The sequence below is a fragment of the Myxine glutinosa genome, chromosome 12 (assembly GCF_964187855.1).
Source record: "Myxine glutinosa chromosome 12, kmMyxGlut1.1, whole genome shotgun sequence".
Classification (NCBI taxonomy): Eukaryota; Metazoa; Chordata; class Myxini; order Myxiniformes; family Myxinidae; genus Myxine; species Myxine glutinosa.
The window spans coordinates 7314721-7333601 of NC_136272.1; the positions used below are offsets into that span (position 1 = coordinate 7314721).

The 18881-nt window shown below is 44.8% G+C and overlaps 1 protein-coding gene across 1 annotated transcript in view; it reads left to right on the forward strand.

Annotated features, from left to right (window-relative positions):
* Nucleotides 1-18881, forward strand: part of LOC137416567 (alpha-sarcoglycan) — a 20019-nt gene continuing 1138 nt past the window's right edge. Inside the window, exons 1-9 of the mRNA XM_068102208.2 lie at nucleotides 1-185; nucleotides 10219-10338; nucleotides 10566-10708; nucleotides 10884-10956; nucleotides 11072-11294; nucleotides 12941-13094; nucleotides 15090-15313; nucleotides 16419-16445; nucleotides 18190-18297. Coding sequence (XP_067958309.2) covers nucleotides 152-185; nucleotides 10219-10338; nucleotides 10566-10708; nucleotides 10884-10956; nucleotides 11072-11294; nucleotides 12941-13094; nucleotides 15090-15313; nucleotides 16419-16445; nucleotides 18190-18297 — 1106 coding nt within the window. The 5' untranslated portion in view covers nucleotides 1-151. The remainder of the gene's footprint in view (nucleotides 186-10218; nucleotides 10339-10565; nucleotides 10709-10883; nucleotides 10957-11071; nucleotides 11295-12940; nucleotides 13095-15089; nucleotides 15314-16418; nucleotides 16446-18189; nucleotides 18298-18881) is intronic.

The window sequence follows — 18881 nt, forward strand, 5'->3', positions numbered from 1 at the left end:
GTTCTGAAGAAGAAGAATCACAATAGCAATGGCGTTGTGAACTCGACGATCGTTCTTCTTCAGCCTCGCAACCCATCGTCACCGTGTTCACCCCCCGCGACCCTCCCACCCCAACCCCCTAACTCCTCATACGTGACGTCCGATCGACATCATGAGCTGCAGCTTCTTCCTCCTGTGTTTAACAGGCGAGTGATTCCTTTACCGTCCTCTGCTGCGGGCGCGCCGGGACACTCGCAAATGACGTCATAACCACGGATATTGGGAGCCCGTGCTCGGTGAGACGTCATAACCACGGATATTGTGACCCCGTGCTCGGTGAGACGTCATAACCACGGATATTGTGAGCCCGTGCTCGGTGAGGGTTTGGAGACGAGAAACGGAGTACTGGATGAACTTGTGAGGAAAGTTATAAAGTGGAACTATTGGGGATCCCCCCCCCCCCAGCCGTCGCGGAATCGCCGTGTCGTGTCAGATCGACAAACACCGTCATGTCGGAGGTCCGATCATGAAAAATACACAAAGCTGTCATTTTCAATCATTCGCAGATTTTCATTTTGTTTCCAGAATCGGCAAATGGCGCGATGATGATGATGATGATGATGATGATGATGACGAGTCCTGCGAACTTGGGTTGCTGTGGTCTCACGTGGCGTTACGTCACTCGACGTGACGTGTCGTCATCCTAGGCACGTCGATCAATGTTTGCTGAAAGGACAGCCGGCTTATTGCTATTTTCCGGGATGCTCCGACTAACTTTGTCAAGCATTTGAAATGACGTCATAAAAACTCGAGGCACAGCGACCTCGACTCAAAGGACCGAGGGAAGTCGAGTAAACCTTGTAATAAGTTTATCCAACTCTCCTCAGAATCCGGAAGTTTGATGATTTTCATTCCAAAGTCACGTGACCATGGGTGTCTTCACGTTTCCGCTACGACTGGGGTGTATTTCGCTGTATCATTGGTGTGGCTGGTTTCTTCTTTTCCTGCTGCGTTATAAACATTTCGATATCAAAATGAAATTGTCTTCCTTGCATATAGTTCCAGGACGCATTGCGCGGTCGGAACTTCCGGGTTTCTCGAGAAAGAACATGACTTCCTGGCAACGTTTAAATGACGTGGAAATGATCGAAACCATACGGACCACAGATGTGTGATGTGCGGAGTGTACAACAGAGCGGGGACACACCGCGCTAAGGTTTTTAATGATAAGTTATAACAAGTGCACATACATTCAAAGTACACCGCCCCCAGGCCAAATAATTAAATATACCGCAGTGCACCTCATAGAGGCTGCATTGGGAGGGAGAGGTGTACACTAATTGATTGATTAATTGTATAATTAAAATCAATAAAAGATTATCACAAAATATTTTCTTAATCAATTGGCTAATCGCATAACTAAACCACTCGTGCTTCATCCGAACATGTATCTTTTAGGAATTTAATTAAATAAGTCATTAATGAAAAAATAATTAATTAATTGATTAATCAATAATTAATCAATTAATCGATTAAATAATCAATAAATCAAAAATATCCTTGATAGCCAAATCACCTGGTCATTGGCATGTCCAAATATTAGCTTCCCAGCTCAAAAGGTGCCTGAGATATTGGCCAAATGAGAAAGAAAATAAATAAATGATTAATAATGAAAATAAATAAATAATAATCATTAAAAAATTAAATTATTAATCAATTCGGTCAGAGAACACATAAACCACCACCATTTCATCAGAATCTGTAACTAAAAAAAAAAAAAAAATTGTCATTAATCAAATAATTAATCGATTAATTGATTAATTGATTAATTAATAAATCAAAAATAGCCTTTGCAGCCAAATCACCTGGTCATTGGCAAGTCCAAATATCAGCTTCCTAACTCAAAAGGTGCCTGTTAATGGTCAGAAGAGAAATGAAATTTAATTAATTAAATGAGTACTTAATTAATCGCTAATAATTAAATCTCATCAATTAATTGATTAATCAAAAAACAAAAAATAGCGTTTTTGACAAAGGACTTGCTCACTATTGTGCCGACATTTCAGCTTCCTAGCTCAAAGGATGGCTGAGATATCGCCCGGACAAACAACCAAGAAAACAAGAAACCAGAGTAAAAACTGAGTACTCTCTTTCAGCGTGCGTCACTGCCGAGCCCCCTTCGGTGCCCAGCAATGACGATTTGCAATGCCTGGAGATGGCATAGGAAAGGAGCGGTGTACAACAACCAGAGTGAAAACTGAGTACTCCCTTTCAGCGTGCGTCACTGCCGAGCCCCCTTCGGTGCCCAGCAATGACGATTTGCAATGCCTGGAGATGGCATAGGAAAGGAGCGGTGTACAACAACCAGAGTGAAAACTGAGTACTCCCTTTCAGCGTGCGTCACTGCCGAGCCCCCTTCGGTGCCCAGCAATGACGATTTGCAATGCCTGGAGATGACATAGGAAAGGAGCGGTGTACAACAACCAGAGTGAAAACTGAGTACTCTCTTTCAGCGTGCGTCACTGCCGAGCCCCCTTCGGTGCCCAGCAATGACGATTTGGAATGCCTGGAGATGGCATAGGAAAGGTGCGGTGTTCAACAAGTTATCTATGAACGAAAAGCCCAGTAAACTGGAGAAGGGGAAGCGATGAGGTGTAAACACCGAGTGACGTAGTGTAGTGTAGACCACGTGCGGATCATGTCGGTTGTAAACATATTGTAAAGTTTCTAATATAAAGTGATTTTGAATAAAACGTCTATTTACACTGGATTGGTTTAAAGCTATGATAATAATTATTACGTCATGCCACGTCACGTGTTATTTTGCATACTGGACCTTGTGGTGGTGTCTCCCACCACCCACAACTGCATTCCAGTGGTCGTGCGACTCTGTCTGTCACGAGATCCAGACTGAATGTCAGAAGGAAACAATTCCACTGAAGGAATCACGGAGGATTTGAAACGATTCCACTGAAGGAATCACGGAGGATTTGGAACAATTCCACTGAAGGAATCACGAAGGATTTGAAACAATTCCACTGAAGGAATCATGGAGGATTCGAAACAATTCCACTGAAGGAATCACAGAGGATTTGAAACAATTCCACTGAAGGAATCATGGAGGATTTGAAACAATTCCACTGAAGGAATCATGGAGGATTTGAAACAATACCACTGAAGGAATCACAGAGGATTAGAAACAATTCCACTGAAAGAATCACGGAGGATTAGAAACAATTCCACTGAAGGAATCACGGAGGATTTGAAACAATTCCACTGAAGGAATCATGGAGGATTTGAAACAATTCCACTGAAGGAATCATGGAGGATTTGAAACAATTCCACTGAAGGAATCATGGAGGATTTGAAACAATTCCACTGAAGGAATCATGGAGGATTTGAAACAATTCCACTGAAGGAATCACGGAGGATTTGAAACAATTCCACTGAAGGAATCATGGAGGATTTGAAACAATTCCACTGAATGAATCACGCAGGATTTGAAACAATTCCACTGAAGGAATCATGGAGGATTTGAAACAATTCCACTGAAGGAATCATGGAGGATTTGAAACAATTCCACTGAAGGAATCACGGAGGATTTGAAACAATTCCACTGAAGGAATCATGGAGGATTAGAAACAATTCCACTGAAGGAATCATGGAGGATTTGAAACAATTCCACTGAAGGAATCATGGAGGATTTGAAACAATTCCACTGAAGGAATCACGGAGGATTTGAAACAATTCCACTGAAGAAATCATGGAGAATTAGAAACAATTCCACTGAAGGAATCACGGAGGATTTGAAACAATTCCACTGAAGGAATCATGGAGGATTTGAAACAATTCCACTGAAGGAATCACGGAGGATTAGAAACAATTCCACTGAAGGAATCACAGAGGATTAGAAACAATTCCACTGAAGGAATCACGGAGGATTTGAGCAATGTCCCTCTCTGTATACCTGTTCATACGACGTGTGGACAAATGCAGGTGGAGGGAGCACGTTTTGCTTTGATGAGCGTGCATACCTCCTCTAACAAGTTTAGTAATGAGGTAAACACCTGTTTTGTGCAGAGGAGATGATACACAGACCACAACCTATCCTGTGGTTGTGGTGGTGGTTGTGGTTTCACCGTTTATACCCACCAATACCATCGCAGAGTAAGTGTTGTTGTCCCTCTGTCTGTCTGTCTGTTTGAGTGTGTACAGGATACCTCAAAAAGTTGTGAACGGATTCGGACGAAATTTGGCGGACAGGTTGGGTGTTTGACAAGGACGAAATGGTTAGATTTTGGTTTAGGACCGGATCGAGATTCAGCCTACCAGTGGGATACAAAAATACACCCCCACCTACTACCCCCACCTATGACAGTGGGCTAAGCTTCGACCCCCTACGACTGAAGAACCTACAACAGAGGATCTTACAAGGTATAAATCTCTTACACCTGAGCGCGCCGATCGAGCATGACGCTAACCTCGTTTTCTTGGGCTAGAGGAACCGACGGCAGATGAACCGGACATTCGCTACAAGGACGATGTGACGTTTCTTCAGACGTGGCTCTCCTGTCAGGTGATGATATGAGGAGGTAAAAAAAATCTGTAACTTGCATGGTGAAACATCTAGAGGTATCCACCGTTACCTGCAACATGTTAATGTGGTACTTAGTTTCAGTCAGGAGAGGGACATGCTCCTTATCAGAGGTCCGAGTATCTGTTGGTATGCAGCCTGATCTCTCCATAAGGAGAGGCGGCAAAGCCGCAAATTGGTTACAGAGCTAAACTACCTGGTATTCATAGAATACTTACCCTGCGCAGTCTTGAGAAGGACTTTGTGCAAGCCAACTCTTTTGTTTTTTTTCATCTCTGGGCATTAGGCTTTGTTTAATTCACCACGTAGGTTCTGACGGGGCGGGCGTCATCCAAGTAATACACGCTATATCAAATGGTCATGTAACATGTGGTAAACTTTCAATTTCCTCCGTTGAACGGTTTTCGATGTACGCTCTTAACAAAATGCAGACACGTCCGTATGTACGTAACCGATTGCTTAACCTCGCTTTTTGCTTCGAACACGCGCCCGGGTTAAAAAAATCACTCACCGACACTTGGCAAAACTGAACAAAATGGAGCGGCACTTGGTAGAGCGCATACCTCCGCCAGGCTGAACAGTTTACGTTGTGTATCCCACCGATAGGCCGGATTTGAACCAAAATGGAATTGGCTTGTTCTTGACACATATCGAACACAAATCCTAAGGTTTGTCATAACTCGTCCATAACTTTTTGAGATATCACAATATATATAGTTTTTGGCCCTACCTCTCAATTTTAGAAATTAGGCCTATGTTGACATTTTGACCTCAAAAATAATTGGTGATTGAATTCAGCGACTAGATATGAAAATCCTCTTCAAATTTCAAGTCAATAGGATGAAAAATGACAATTTTAGAAATTTGGCCTATGTTGACCTCAAAAGGGTACAAAAAAAAAATGTAACATTTGCTAAAGTTTCATTTTCCTCCGCTGAACGGTTTTCAATATACACTGTTAACAAAATGCAGACACGTACGTACGATAATGTACATATTGGCGCGTGCCTGCCCTCTGGCGAACACCACAGGGTGACACAGATGATCAAATGAGCTTTAACTCTGAGGCGTTTAATTCAATGATGACGGACAATACGCCCGTGGGGGGAGGTGGAAGAGCTTACCTTCACAGATCCCACCGGCAGTCTTCAAACCTGCAATAATTAACTCAAACGACACGGAATTAAACTGTACAAAAATACCGGCTTTATTAAAGAAAATGCCAGTAACAAAATAAAACACGGCCAAATAAAACTATAATTCCTAAATGGGACGTCCCCACACCGATCGCCGACTCGATTACAGACAAAGGGAAATATAAAAGAACAAAAATAAAGGTGTGCTATTTATTGTGGGGACTTAGCTCCGAGTTGCTCTTGAACCCCATCAGGAATCACCGAAGATCGTCTGAGGCCTCTACGTCCCTGTGCGTGAAAACGCGCTCGTTGGCTCGCAGTAGGCCTTGGCGCGCAGCTCGCTCTTCCAGCCGCGCTTATCCTCACGATCTTGTTCACCAACACCAACATGACAGCCAGACGATGCGGGGAAGTCCAGAGCCTCGACTGTTCGTTGTCAAAAGCCAGGACTCAAGAAGGAAAGAAGAAGAGCGATGTCGGGACACGACCGTTCACGACCAGATCTAGAACACGAGAGAGAAAATGTCCGCTGTTCTAATTGTTTTGTACTTGAGGCTCTGACGTCATCCCACGACATCTCCATGTCCACTCCTATCAGCGAGTCCCATCTTACCAGCGCTTGCGCCAATCAAATCCTGGACCAATCACTGCTCTTCGGGGCATGGCCTCACGGACCTTTTGTGCCTGTCTGCTCACCAGGTTGATGTTATCCACGGTAGTGCTCAATGTCCTGCTTCTGGTTGGTTTTTATTGTGTCATAAATGGGCGTTATTCTTACCGTTGTGACAAATAAATGTCATAAATTTCTTACCATGTGTGTGTGCTGCGTGTGTCATAACTCATAAGGAACAGAGGAATAAATAACAGAGGCCATTACATATAGGGGATTAATTTACCCATAATCCCGAGCTAATTAACAAACCCCACCACTCTCATGGGGATGAACATACGCTCTTCCACGACATACGGTCTACACAAATTTCCTACTTATTACATGGGGTTTCTTCTTCTTCATGACAGTTGGAGCACTCTGCCTACCCCCCACAAACGTAACAATATTCTCCTGATCGCTTAACCTCGCTTTTCGCCTCGCGAGTTCAGGGTAAAAACGCACAACAGGTGAGCGAGGGAACCGCCCTCCGATACAAAATCCGTGCGACGAGGATTGTTACTTACAAGGCAAGTGCAGTCGTGGCACGACCAATTGTCATGACTTGCAGATGGTCATTGACCCCACTCAACCAGTCATGATGACGTGTACAAATCAAGAAGTCTACTTAACAAGACTGATAAGCTCAAATTACTTGTAAGAGAGAATACACCGTTAGTACTCGAGATTACCGAACTCTGACCAAGAGGTCATTGGTAATGCAGAGGTCGCTGTCCTTGGTTACTTCACTGTGAGAAGAGATCGGGGAAATGGTGATTGGGGAGGAGGTGTTCCGACTCAGTATATCGCTCATGTCCCAGGGAGAAGTTATGTCCCTCTTCCAGCTCAGGCTGCCAGACTGTCTGTTGTGTACACCTGCCTGCTACCCACAAATTAACCGATGGTGTTAGACAGACCACCTCGTAACTTGAGATAGCAGGACCAGAGCCTGCTTGCAGAAAGAACCATCATGGGTGACCTAAAGACGTCCTCATCATGGGTGACCTAAACGCACCCCATGTTACCTGGGATAGCCTGATATCTACCGGAGCACCGAGAGCATTCATCAGTCGATTGCTCAACTTTGCTGTTGATGAGCTACTTACACATCATGTAGGGGAGCCTGTAGGATACTCTGCAGGACAAGATCCATCATGCCTAAACATGGTCTTTACCAAGGATGATGAGGATGTGCAAATGAGACCATCACTGCAACCACTAGGAAATAGCGACCACGTAGTGCTCTATTGGGGGCAGTTTCTTCCTCTCAACGATTCACCATGGCTTTATGATGGGGAAGATCCTAAACATGTGGAAAGCTGACTTTACAGGGATGACATGTGCAGCCGATAATATCCATTGGGAACGAGATGAAATAGAATCAACTGAACTGGCATGGCAGCATTTCCGGTCATTTATCCATGACCTTGTGCGGAAGCACACCCCAGAGCATAAATAATACAAAAAAGGCAGAATTCCTTGGTTAACATGGGATAGCCTAAACCTTTTAGTGACATTGCGGAAACGGTGACGGCACCATCGCAGAACGAAACTGGACGCAGACTATGTTGTTGTTAAAGTCATCGGTCACCCATGCAAGCATAGTCTCAAAGAAGCTAGATTGCACGACGATACAGCACCTAAACACCTGTAGGCCTATCTACGGGGCAAGACTCGTACCCGAGTAGGAGTGAGCGGTTGAGCGCACCTCTAGTTGAAGATGTAATCTGGACAAAGGTGGTATATATATATATATATATATATATATATATATATATTGTTACAGACCGCGGATAAGATGTTGGTTTGCCGAGCGGATGGCCCCGCGGCCCTAACAGTTACCCCGACTAACCCGATTCCCGAACATTGGCCGGATCGCGCCACAGGTATTCAATAGGGAAAAGACAAAGGCGACACGGATGTGAAGAAGAAGAAGAAGAAGACAAAAAGGTTGGAAATACTACTAAATTTATTCCTACTATTTACACGCTCAAAGTAACCAAGGAGAAGGAAAGATAATAAAATAATTTACAGAAGATATTAGAGACACAGTGCAATGCTAGCTTACCTACAGTCTTAATTAACCCAGGACAGAACAAACAAAAGACAGACTCACGCGGGGAATGATGACAGGAATGGCAGGAGGTGGATGGCTGGAGGGGGAGGAAGGTTCAGCTGGACCCGCAGCACGGTCGGGTCGGGGATGAGCAGCCGCCACCCTCTATCGATCAGCTCGTTTAACAGCCGCCGTTCCTTCGCGGCCCTGCTCAAAAACTGCCGTCAAGGCCCCCAAGCTGCTGTGGCTGAAGCTGCTGTGGCTGCTGCTGCTGTGGCTGCTGCTGCTGTGGCTGCTGCTGCTGTGGCCGAAGCTGCTCTTGTCGGGATCCCTTACTCAACTCCTCTCGTACTCAACTCAACTCTTCTCGTACTCAGTCCAACCACAACTCTCTGCACGTCTCCCTTTTGGTCCAACCACACACTTCTCTCTTGCTTGGTCCAACCACACACTTCTCTCTTGCTTGGTCCAACCACACACTTCTCTCTTGCTTGGTCCAACCACAACTCTCTGCACGTCTCCCTTTTGGTCCAACCACTCTCGCTTAGTCCAACCACACCCTTCTCTCTTGCTTGGTCCAACAACTCTCGCTTCTTGCGCGCGCGCTTTTATAGCGCCTCAGGCGATCAAGCCGCCGGCCTTCAGGACACGCCCATCGGTCAGCTCGCCTCGGCCCTGATTGGTCGGCACGGCCCTCTGGCTCCGCCCTTGATGACGATGGGCGGGCACGCCCTTCTTCCCCGAGCTGAGCACATGCTTAATGGCGGCTATTGTAGTTGGCAGTAGAAGTTTTGGGAGTGGGAATGGGGCATGAAAGGGAATCTATCTTATTTCACTTGGTGCAATGGAGTGTCATTTTAATGGAAGACAAAGCCTTAACCTAATACACAGAATAAGGAAATAAACTACTGAACAGGGATATTATAGTGTCCTTCATGTATACTTTATGGAACTAACTACGGGAACGCCCCTTTGACCTTTATACAACCACAAACGGAGGGAGGAGGGGCGATATTTTCAACAACCTTTTACAACAACAATAAAAAAACAAACCATTCTCATATCCACAACAATATATATATATATATATATATATGTATGTATGTATATCGTGTACCCAACCCATCCTCTTATGTCCCCAACTTACCCGATGAACCCACTGTCCACTGGACTCTTGTGTCCTTTTCACTCGCGAAGGTAGAGAAAGGTGACGTCTCGTGGAAAGACAGTCACCAATTTTGAGGTGCTGAGGATGACAGCATTGTCTGCTGTCCTCGCCATGCTCAGCCAGAAGAGTATTCCCTGGCTCAGACACAACCACCGTGTGAAGGATTGGCGGATTCCCAAGGATATATTGTGGCAAACTGAGGGTGGGAAAGTGACCAGCCTGTCGCCGGTTTAAAAGTCTAGCTTGACCTCAAAGTGCTGTCCATTTCATCTCAAGACTGGAAGTCCCAAGCCGAGGACAGACACACCTGGTGCCAGACAGTCTACCAAACATCAAAGCAAAGAGACTGGGGAGCACATTGAAAACCACAGACGCAGGAAGCTGTTAACCAACGAGGATTCCACCTTCATGTGCATGTACTGCTACTACCAGGTGGGCCTCACTAGCCACAACCAGAAGTGTTGACCTGGACCAATAAGTGAACCTCCCCGACCTCCAGAGACCGAAGGCCTACAACTACATTGCTGGTTTTATCATCGTGACATTATAACCTGTAAAATGTGCTCCCATGATGGTGATTATCGGCGAACGTTTCTGATGAATTTAACACACATCCTCCCTCAACCATCCATGCAGGTGTAGTCGCAACAACCGCCAGGGCCGTGCAGTGGCTGGGTGTGGCTCAAACAGACACCTTCTTCTATCACGCTTGGCCCAGGGACAAATTTCTCACCTCCATGCCCAGCTCTCACAAAGGTTACAGCTTTTTCGAGCACCGATTGCTTTTTAATGGCTTCAGCACCCTTCAAAATCCATGGATAAACCGGATTTCTATGTCCAGATGTCAAATACCATCTCTTTATTACACACACCAAATATAGTGGAATTTATGTTTACCGTCCACCATTCCCTCACCTCCTTTCTGCATTATCTTCCTCGTTTTCCCCCTCCCCTCCACCCTCTTTACCAACTTACTCTGTCAGATGACCCTTTGACATTCCGTGTGACACAAGATGGCTATCCGGATCCTCCACCGTGGCTACGCTGCCGCCCGACATCGCCCAGATTTTCCTTCTCATGTTATGGTCACATACCTCCTCAACACAACAAGAATTTCTCGTTGGAGGTAGTCCTGGTAGTTGGTGATGGAAATTAGACTGAATGTGTCATGTTTGGTTTTAAACAACGAAGACTTGATTTTTGACTTGTAGCCGTTTATACCTTTTATCAGGATTGTTTTGGTGTCCGTAACACTGGAGATACTCCCTGATCGAGTGATCGGATTGTGTCTTTGGCCACAGATTCGTGCTTATAACCGCCGCACGTTTCAAGTCTCTCGACATGAAGTCCAGTTTGGGGTCATCGGATCCAACGGTGAGGTTGGAATGGTCACGAAGGCAAAAAGGGAGGAAGGGGTGGATCAGAATAAAGAAAGTAAGAGATGGATATTTCCCTTTGATTTCATCTTTCTTCTCTTTTGTCATGACAGCCTCGTTGCCACATCGCCTGGAATTCTTCTTGCCACAACACTCCATACGCAACATAGCACGAGGAGCTGCTTTTCCCCCGCGTCCATCTCGCCGGCGCTCGCTGCTCTCCACATTGTGTCATGCCTGGGGTGCAAGACCCCCGTCAGCCCTTCAGCTCCTGGATGTGGCAACACCGAGAGACCGAGGGAAAAGAATACCTCCTGGTGGTACTGGGGACGAAGGGTATGTCCATTATGTAGGAAAGTATCGTTAGTGGAGCGACAGGGACACCTGGAATTTTACAGGTTGGAGTAAACACAAGCTTTAGTCGAAAGTATGAAACCAAAAGAAATCTTCTTCCATTTGTCGATCGTGGGTTTTTCCTGTGTGGTCGACCGGAACCTGGACAGGATTCGGGTTTTATGCGCTACGGACAACCCTCAAATAGTAAGGTGGCTTATAGGAAATACTGTTACAGGCCGGACAAAAGCACCAAATTTTGCACAGAATTTCCTTAGGGAACTATGATTCATTTCAGACAGAAACCATCAAAAGCCATCAAAATGGAAAAGAAAACATTTCCAGAAAATGATAATCTCTTCATTATATACGATTTCTTGTTCATATATGATTACTTCATACATATTATAAATCACAAAGTTTTATGAAAGGTACAAAAATTTGCCCAAGATAATCAAAAAAATTGAAGTGCAAGAATAAATAAACTGATTAAAACATATAAATAAACCCCACTGAGGACGTGTGTCATATCTGTGGGTAATATCGCATGTTGAGTTTCAGTTTCCCCTACTGAGGCCATACGTCATATCTGTGGGTAATATCCCATGTTGAATTTCTGTTTCCCCTACTGAGGTCATATGTCATATATGTGGGTAATATCCAATGTTGAATTTCATTATCCCCTACTGAGAAAATATGTGATATCTGTGCAGTGTTCATTATATCCCAGTGTTCTCTCTAATTTCCTGGAGACTACTTCCCAGTGTTCTCTCTAATTTCCTGTAGACTACTTCCCAATGTTCTCTAATTTCCTGTAGACTACTTCCCAATGTTCTCTCTAATTTCCTGTAGACTACTTCCCAATGTTCTCTAATTTCCTGCAGACTACTTCCCAGTGTTCTCTCTAATTTCCTGTGGACTACTTCCCAGTGTTCTCTCTAATTTCCTGTGGACTCCTTCCCAGTGTTCTCTCTAATTTCCTGTGGACTACTTCCCAGTGTTCTCTCTAATTTCCTGAAAACTACTTCCCAGTGTTCTCTGTAATTTCCTGCAGACTACTTCCCAGTGTTCTCTCTAATTTCCTGTGGACTACTTCCCAGTGTTCTCTCTAATTTCCTGAAAACTACTTCCCAGTGTTCTCTCTAATTTCCTGTGGACTACTTCCCAGTGTTCTCTCTAATTTCCTGGAGACTACTTCCCAGTGTTCTCTCTAATTTCCTGTGGACTACTTCCCAGTGTTCTCTCTAATTTCCTGTAGACTACTTCCCAGTGTTCTCTCTAATTTCCTGTAGACTACTTCCCAATGTTCTCTAATTTCCTGTAGACTACTTCCCAGTGTTCTCTCTAATTTCCTGGAGACTACTTCCCAGTGTTCTCTCTAATTTCCTGGAGACCACTTCCCAGTGTTCTCTCTAATTTCCTGTGGACTACTTCCCAATGTTCTCTAATTTCCTGTGGACAACTTCCCAATGTTCTCTCTAATTTCCTGTAGACTACTTCGCTGTGTTCTCTCTAATTTCCTGTAGACTACTTCCCAGTGTTCTCTCTAATTTCCTGTAGACTACTTCCCAGTGTTCGCTCTAATTTCCTGTGGACTACTTCCCAGTGTTCTCTAATTTCCCACTGTATCTGTTCCTTTTATGCCCCAGTGTATTTGTAGTTTTTGGTTCCCCTCGGCCATTTCCCCCCTCCATCGTCGGTGCAGCTGTGGCTGGTGTGACCGGCTGTCCCCTACGACCACCTCCTGCTGACAAGACCCTGCGTGCCGCTCACTTCCACGTGGACTGGTGCTCTCTGCGCTTGGCAAGTTTATATGCATTTTTGATCGAACATTCCACCGGCTTTTTATAAAATCGTTAACACGTTATAGGTGTGTAAAGGTTTCCATCTAATTTTGGTTTAACGGTTAAAGTGACTGACTTAAATTAAGGTCTTGAAATTGAGCCCCTCTCGTGTGTTAGTCACTTGAAAAAGTAAGTACACCCCATGTAAAGTTTTGACTTTTTCAACATACAGCTATTTGATCTTCATTTCAACAATATAGATGGATAAAGGTGATATAATATAACAAATATCATGAAACATTTACATTTTGTAGTCCATTGTATAATTTAAATAAACATAAATGCAAATTTCGCATGTGGAAAAAGTAAGTACACCCCGACATTTATCACTACTTAAAATACCTAAAATTAGAATCAGGTGCACCAGCTCAGGTGCAAATGATTAGAACATCGTTAGAGAGGATCTTGGAGGAACCTGTCTTATTTAAACCTCAGACATTTAGTTTGGTTTGCTCTTTGTTGTTGAAGTGTGCAGTGTCACCATGCCTAGATCAAAAGAGCTCTCTGAGGCCTTCAGAAAGAAGGTTATAGATGCCTACGAGTCTGGGAAGGGATTTAAAAAGATCTCCAAACAATTTGAAATCAATCATTCGACTGTCTGGAAGATCATCTACAAGTGGAGAAGATTCCAACAACTGCCAACTTGTTCAGGCCAGGCCGCCCCAGCAAGTTCAGCCCGAGAGCAGACCGCAAGATGCTGAAAGAAGTCTCTAAGAAACTCAGAATGTCATCACGGGACCTACAGGTAGCTCTTGCCACTGTTGATGTCAAAGTGCACGAGTCTACCATTAGAAAGAGGCTGCACAAATTTGATCTGCATGGGAGGTGTGCCAGGAGGAAACTTTTGCTGTCCAGAAAGAACATCAGGGCAAGACTACAGTTTGCCAATGAACACCGAGGCAAAGACCAGCACTTCTGGAACAATGTGCTCTGGACAGATGAGTCAAAGGTAGAGCTATTTGGCCACAGTACCAGAAGACATGTTTGGCGAAAACCAAAGACAGCATTTGACCACAAGAACCTGATACCAACTGTAAAGCATGGTGGTGGAAATATTATGGTTTGGGGCAGCTTTGCTGCATCAGGGCCTGGGCAGCTCACCATCATAGAATCCACTATGAATTCTTCATTGTACCAGAGGGTGCTTGAGGATAATGTGAGGCCATCTGTCGGAAAGTTGAAGCTCAACCAAAGGTGGACCTTGCGGCATGACAATGACCCTAAACATACCTACCAGTAAATCCACCAAGGAATGGCTGAAAACAAAGAAATGGAGGGTTCTGGAATGGCCAAGTCAAAGCCTGGATCGAAATCCCATCGAGATGTTGTGGGGGGATTTGAAACGAGCTGTGCATGCAAGAAACCCCTCAATCATCGCACAGCTGAAAGAATTCTGCATGGAGGAGTGGGCAACAATTTCTCCCAGTCGATGTCAGAGATTGGTAGACAGTTATAAGAAATGCCTACTTGAGGTTGTTTCTGCCAATGGGGGCAATACCACCTATTAGAGCCAAGGGTGTACTTACTTTTTCCACATGCGAAATTTGCATTTATGTTTATTTGAATTATACAATGGACTACAAAATGTAAATGTTTCACGATATTTGTTATATTATATCACCTTTATGTACCAATATTGTTGAAATGAAGATCAAATAGCTGTATGTTGAAATATGTTGAAAAAGTCAAAACTTCACATGGGATGTACTTACTTTTTCACGTGACTGTAAATGACACCAGGTGGGTGGACCTCAGCCTGTCATCCTTCTGAGGTCGGCAAAATGAGTTCCAGATTATTGGTAACAGGGGTCACTGTATCAGACACAATTGCACTCACAGTAATGATGCAACCAGCAGCCACAGGCTGAATATGAAATAAGAATAATATCTACATTATGGGTTATTGTAAACCTATAACGGTGTGGCTCGTTGATGTCATATTTCATCCCCGTAGTTCACCAAGAGCCAAGAAGAGGGTTCTTCAACATCAGTTGCTATAAGCGACGATGTCAATTGGCTGAGAGAAGGGCGTTGGGGAGAAGAGTTTCACCCCCCATCACCTGCACCGCAAACTCCTCGTCTCTTCGACTTCATCGTGACCATCGCTACAGCAGGCATCGTCGCGTTGTTACTCGCACTTCTACTGGCTCACGTAATGTGCTGTCGACGACGGGGCAGGTGAGATGCAAAAACACGTCAACACAGTCTTTGGGACTTGCTGCATGATGGGATATGGACGTGCTGTATGATGGGATATGGACGTGCTGTATGATGGGATATGGACGTGCTGTATGATGGGAAGTGGGTGGGGGATATGGACGTGCTGTATGATGGGAAGCGGGTGGGGGATATGGACGTGCTGTATGATGGGAAGCGGGTGGGGGATATGGACGTGCTGTATGATGGGAAGCGGGTGGGGGATATGGACGTGCTGTATGATGGGAAGCGGGTGAGGGATATGGACGTGCTGTATGATGGGAAGCGGGTGGGGGATATAGATGTGTTGTATGATGGGAAGCGGGTGGGGGATATAGACGTGCTGAAGGAACAATTTCCCCATTGACCCCATGCTCAGGGAAGAGTTTGTATCCGCAAGTACTTGTCGGATAAGGAGAACAGAAGACATCAATAAATATAATCTTTAAAATATTAAATGAACATTTGTACTTCGTAGATAATTAACACAGTATATGGGATTTAAACTTGGGATCACAACATAATGAGCTTCGTCTTCACACAAAACAGAAAATTCGTCTCCTCCAATCTTGTCAACCTGTCATCTAGCTCCTCCATGAGCGTCAAACGTCCACAGAAATCAGAACAGATAAGACCATTCCATGGGTGGTGTGCACATTGATGCATCACCTTACATGGGAAACACCAGGTGACGGTTTATCGCTGGGTCGAGATCCAAACGTTGGCTAGACAGTGGAGGCGAGTACGATTAATTTGCATAATATTAATTTGCATCATCATATTATCCCAATGGAATATTTTGTAGGATTCCAGAAGCAGGAAAAGGTGAAACAATAAATGCTATTAAAGCAATTAGCATGCATACCCTAATGATTGGCATCAATGACCACGTGGTAGAGTACTGGTGAAGAGCAAAGTCAGAGGGGTCAGTTCCCCCAGAATGACATAATAGGCCCTCACCAGGGAGGGGCAGCAGAACCAGGCCACACACATTTAAATCGAGAGAATTGGGCTCTCTTTATGTAAATGTTGGGAATTGTTGGGCAGGATAATCATGCCGGCTCATTTTTGTTTGTTTCACTTACAGGAAAGCACGTGACCTGACGACAACAGCGTAAGTAAATTTAAAGCCAATGTGCAGTAAATGATGTAAACGCGGTCCAGTCCTGAGTTTTCCTTCAAACTGCTTTGTGGTGCAGGAGAGCTCTGGATTAGAATCCATCCTCTACAATGCCCATAATCCAAGGATTCCTTCCCTACATTTCCCTTAACTAGGGCGTGCCCGTACTATATATATCTATCTATAATTCCCCCCCTCTATTATATCCCTCTCCCCTCCCCTCCCCCTCTATTATATCCCCTCTATTATATCCCCTCCCCTCTATCCCCTCTATCCCCTCTATTATATCCCCCCCCTCTATTTACATGAAATGGTTTGGTCCATTCGCAAAGCCAAAGCGAACGGCTTGCGAGTACGGTGACAATCCCCCCCCCCTCTATTTACATGAAATGGTTTGGTCCATTCGCAAAGCCAAAGCGAACGGCTTGCGAGTACGGTGACAATCCCCCCCCTCTATTTACATGAAATGGTTTGGTCCATTCGCAAAGCCAAAGCGAACGGCTTGCGGAGTTTGGTAAATAAATCGCCATAGCTCGGTAACTACTTCTCCGATTAATATGAAACCTTGAAAAGGCACATCCTCAGGTCCCCAGCAATATACCTGGCAAGTTTCAAGTATATCGGACCCGTGGTTGTCGAGAAACAGCGGTCACAGACAAACAAACACACAGACACACACACAGACACACACAGAGATTACTGGAATTATAGATAGACTAGGACGTGCCCGTACGTGGGTGCCCGTTCCTTGCCAAAAAAAAAAAAAAAAATGTCTTCGCCCATGCATGCATGGGCGTGCCCATGGGCCCATGGGCGTGCCCGTAAGTGCGTGATGTGACCGTACAATGAATGTATCGTCCCGACGCCGCAGCTCGGATGGCGCTGCAGTTAATCGGGCCTGTATCGGTAGAGTTATTATAAACGTGTACTACAATCGATCGTACCTTACAGCGTCTGCTCGCCACGTTCAGTATCAGTACGTCGTCACTATGACTATCCGTAAGTCCGGAAGTGACGTCCTCATTTGACTGTCCGGAAGGTCGCATATCACAGTTACGATGAATCGCAAATTAGTTTTAAAACATAGTTTAACGCCAACATAGCGCCAACATAGTTTGCCAACGTGAAATAAATGAATACGCTCTCAAATGTGCCGTCCGAGGCAGAGTCTGTTCGCCACGTTCGGCACACGTGATAGCTCGCTGCTCTCTGATTGGTTGATTCGTTTTTTGGACATAGCTCGGTAACTACTTCTCCGATTAATATGAAACCTTGAAAAGGCACATCCTCAGGTCCCCAGCAATATACCTGGCAAGTTTCAAGTATATCGGACCCGTGGTTGTCGAGAAACAGCGGTCACAGACACACATACACACACACATACACACAGAGATTACTGGAATTATAGATAGATGTCATGAACTACCTTTCCTGTAATCTTTGCAAAATGTATTTTACCAGATCTTACCTCCAACACCCTGATGGTTGGCATCACCAATACTGTTGATGCTGATCCACGGGGTCCCACATTTCCAACTAATTGAAGTGGAAACACTCCGTGATTGTACCAATTTAAATCATGTCCGTGGAAGTATCAACAAATATCGTGATACCAAAATTAACATGCCTGAAATTTGCCTTCATGGTGTCAAAGGTGACATGCACAGCAGACTCGTGTTGTAGAGATGGTGACGTCACCATTCGTTGAATAATGGACTCTTTCATCATCATGGTGCAGGTCAGTACTGGCACAGCAGAGCAAAGTGCGTCAGGCAGCCATGGAGCTACGTGCACTGTCATGGAAACGAGGCAAGAATGACCAGCAAAGTAACAGGTTCATCGAACGGTAAGATTCCCATCGATAAACTACCTGGGAATTGTATACCCATAACGCCCTCCCTGGGAATTGCATACCCATAACTCCCTCCCTGGGAATTGCATACCCATAACTCCAATGGGAATTGCATACCCATAACTCCCTCCATGGGAATTGTATACCCATAACTCTCTCCATGGGAATTGTATACCCTTAACTCTCTCCATGGGAATTGTATACCCATAACTCTCTCCATGGGAATTGTATACCCATAACTCTCTCCATCGGAATTGTATACCCATAACTCTCTCCATGGGAATTGTATACCCATAACTCCCTCCATGGGAATTGTATACCCATAACTCCCTCCATGGGAATTGTATACCCATAACTCCCTCCATGGGAATTGTATACCCATAACTCCCTCCCTGGGAATTGCATACCCATAACTCCCTCCATGGGAATTGTATACCCATAACTCCCTCCCTAGGAATTGCATACCCATAACTCTCTCCATGGGAATTGTATACCCATAACTTCTTCCCCATTTGATTATATCCTCCCACAATCAACTCTTCACCTTGACCTTTGTACACTAAACCCAAATCCTTGCC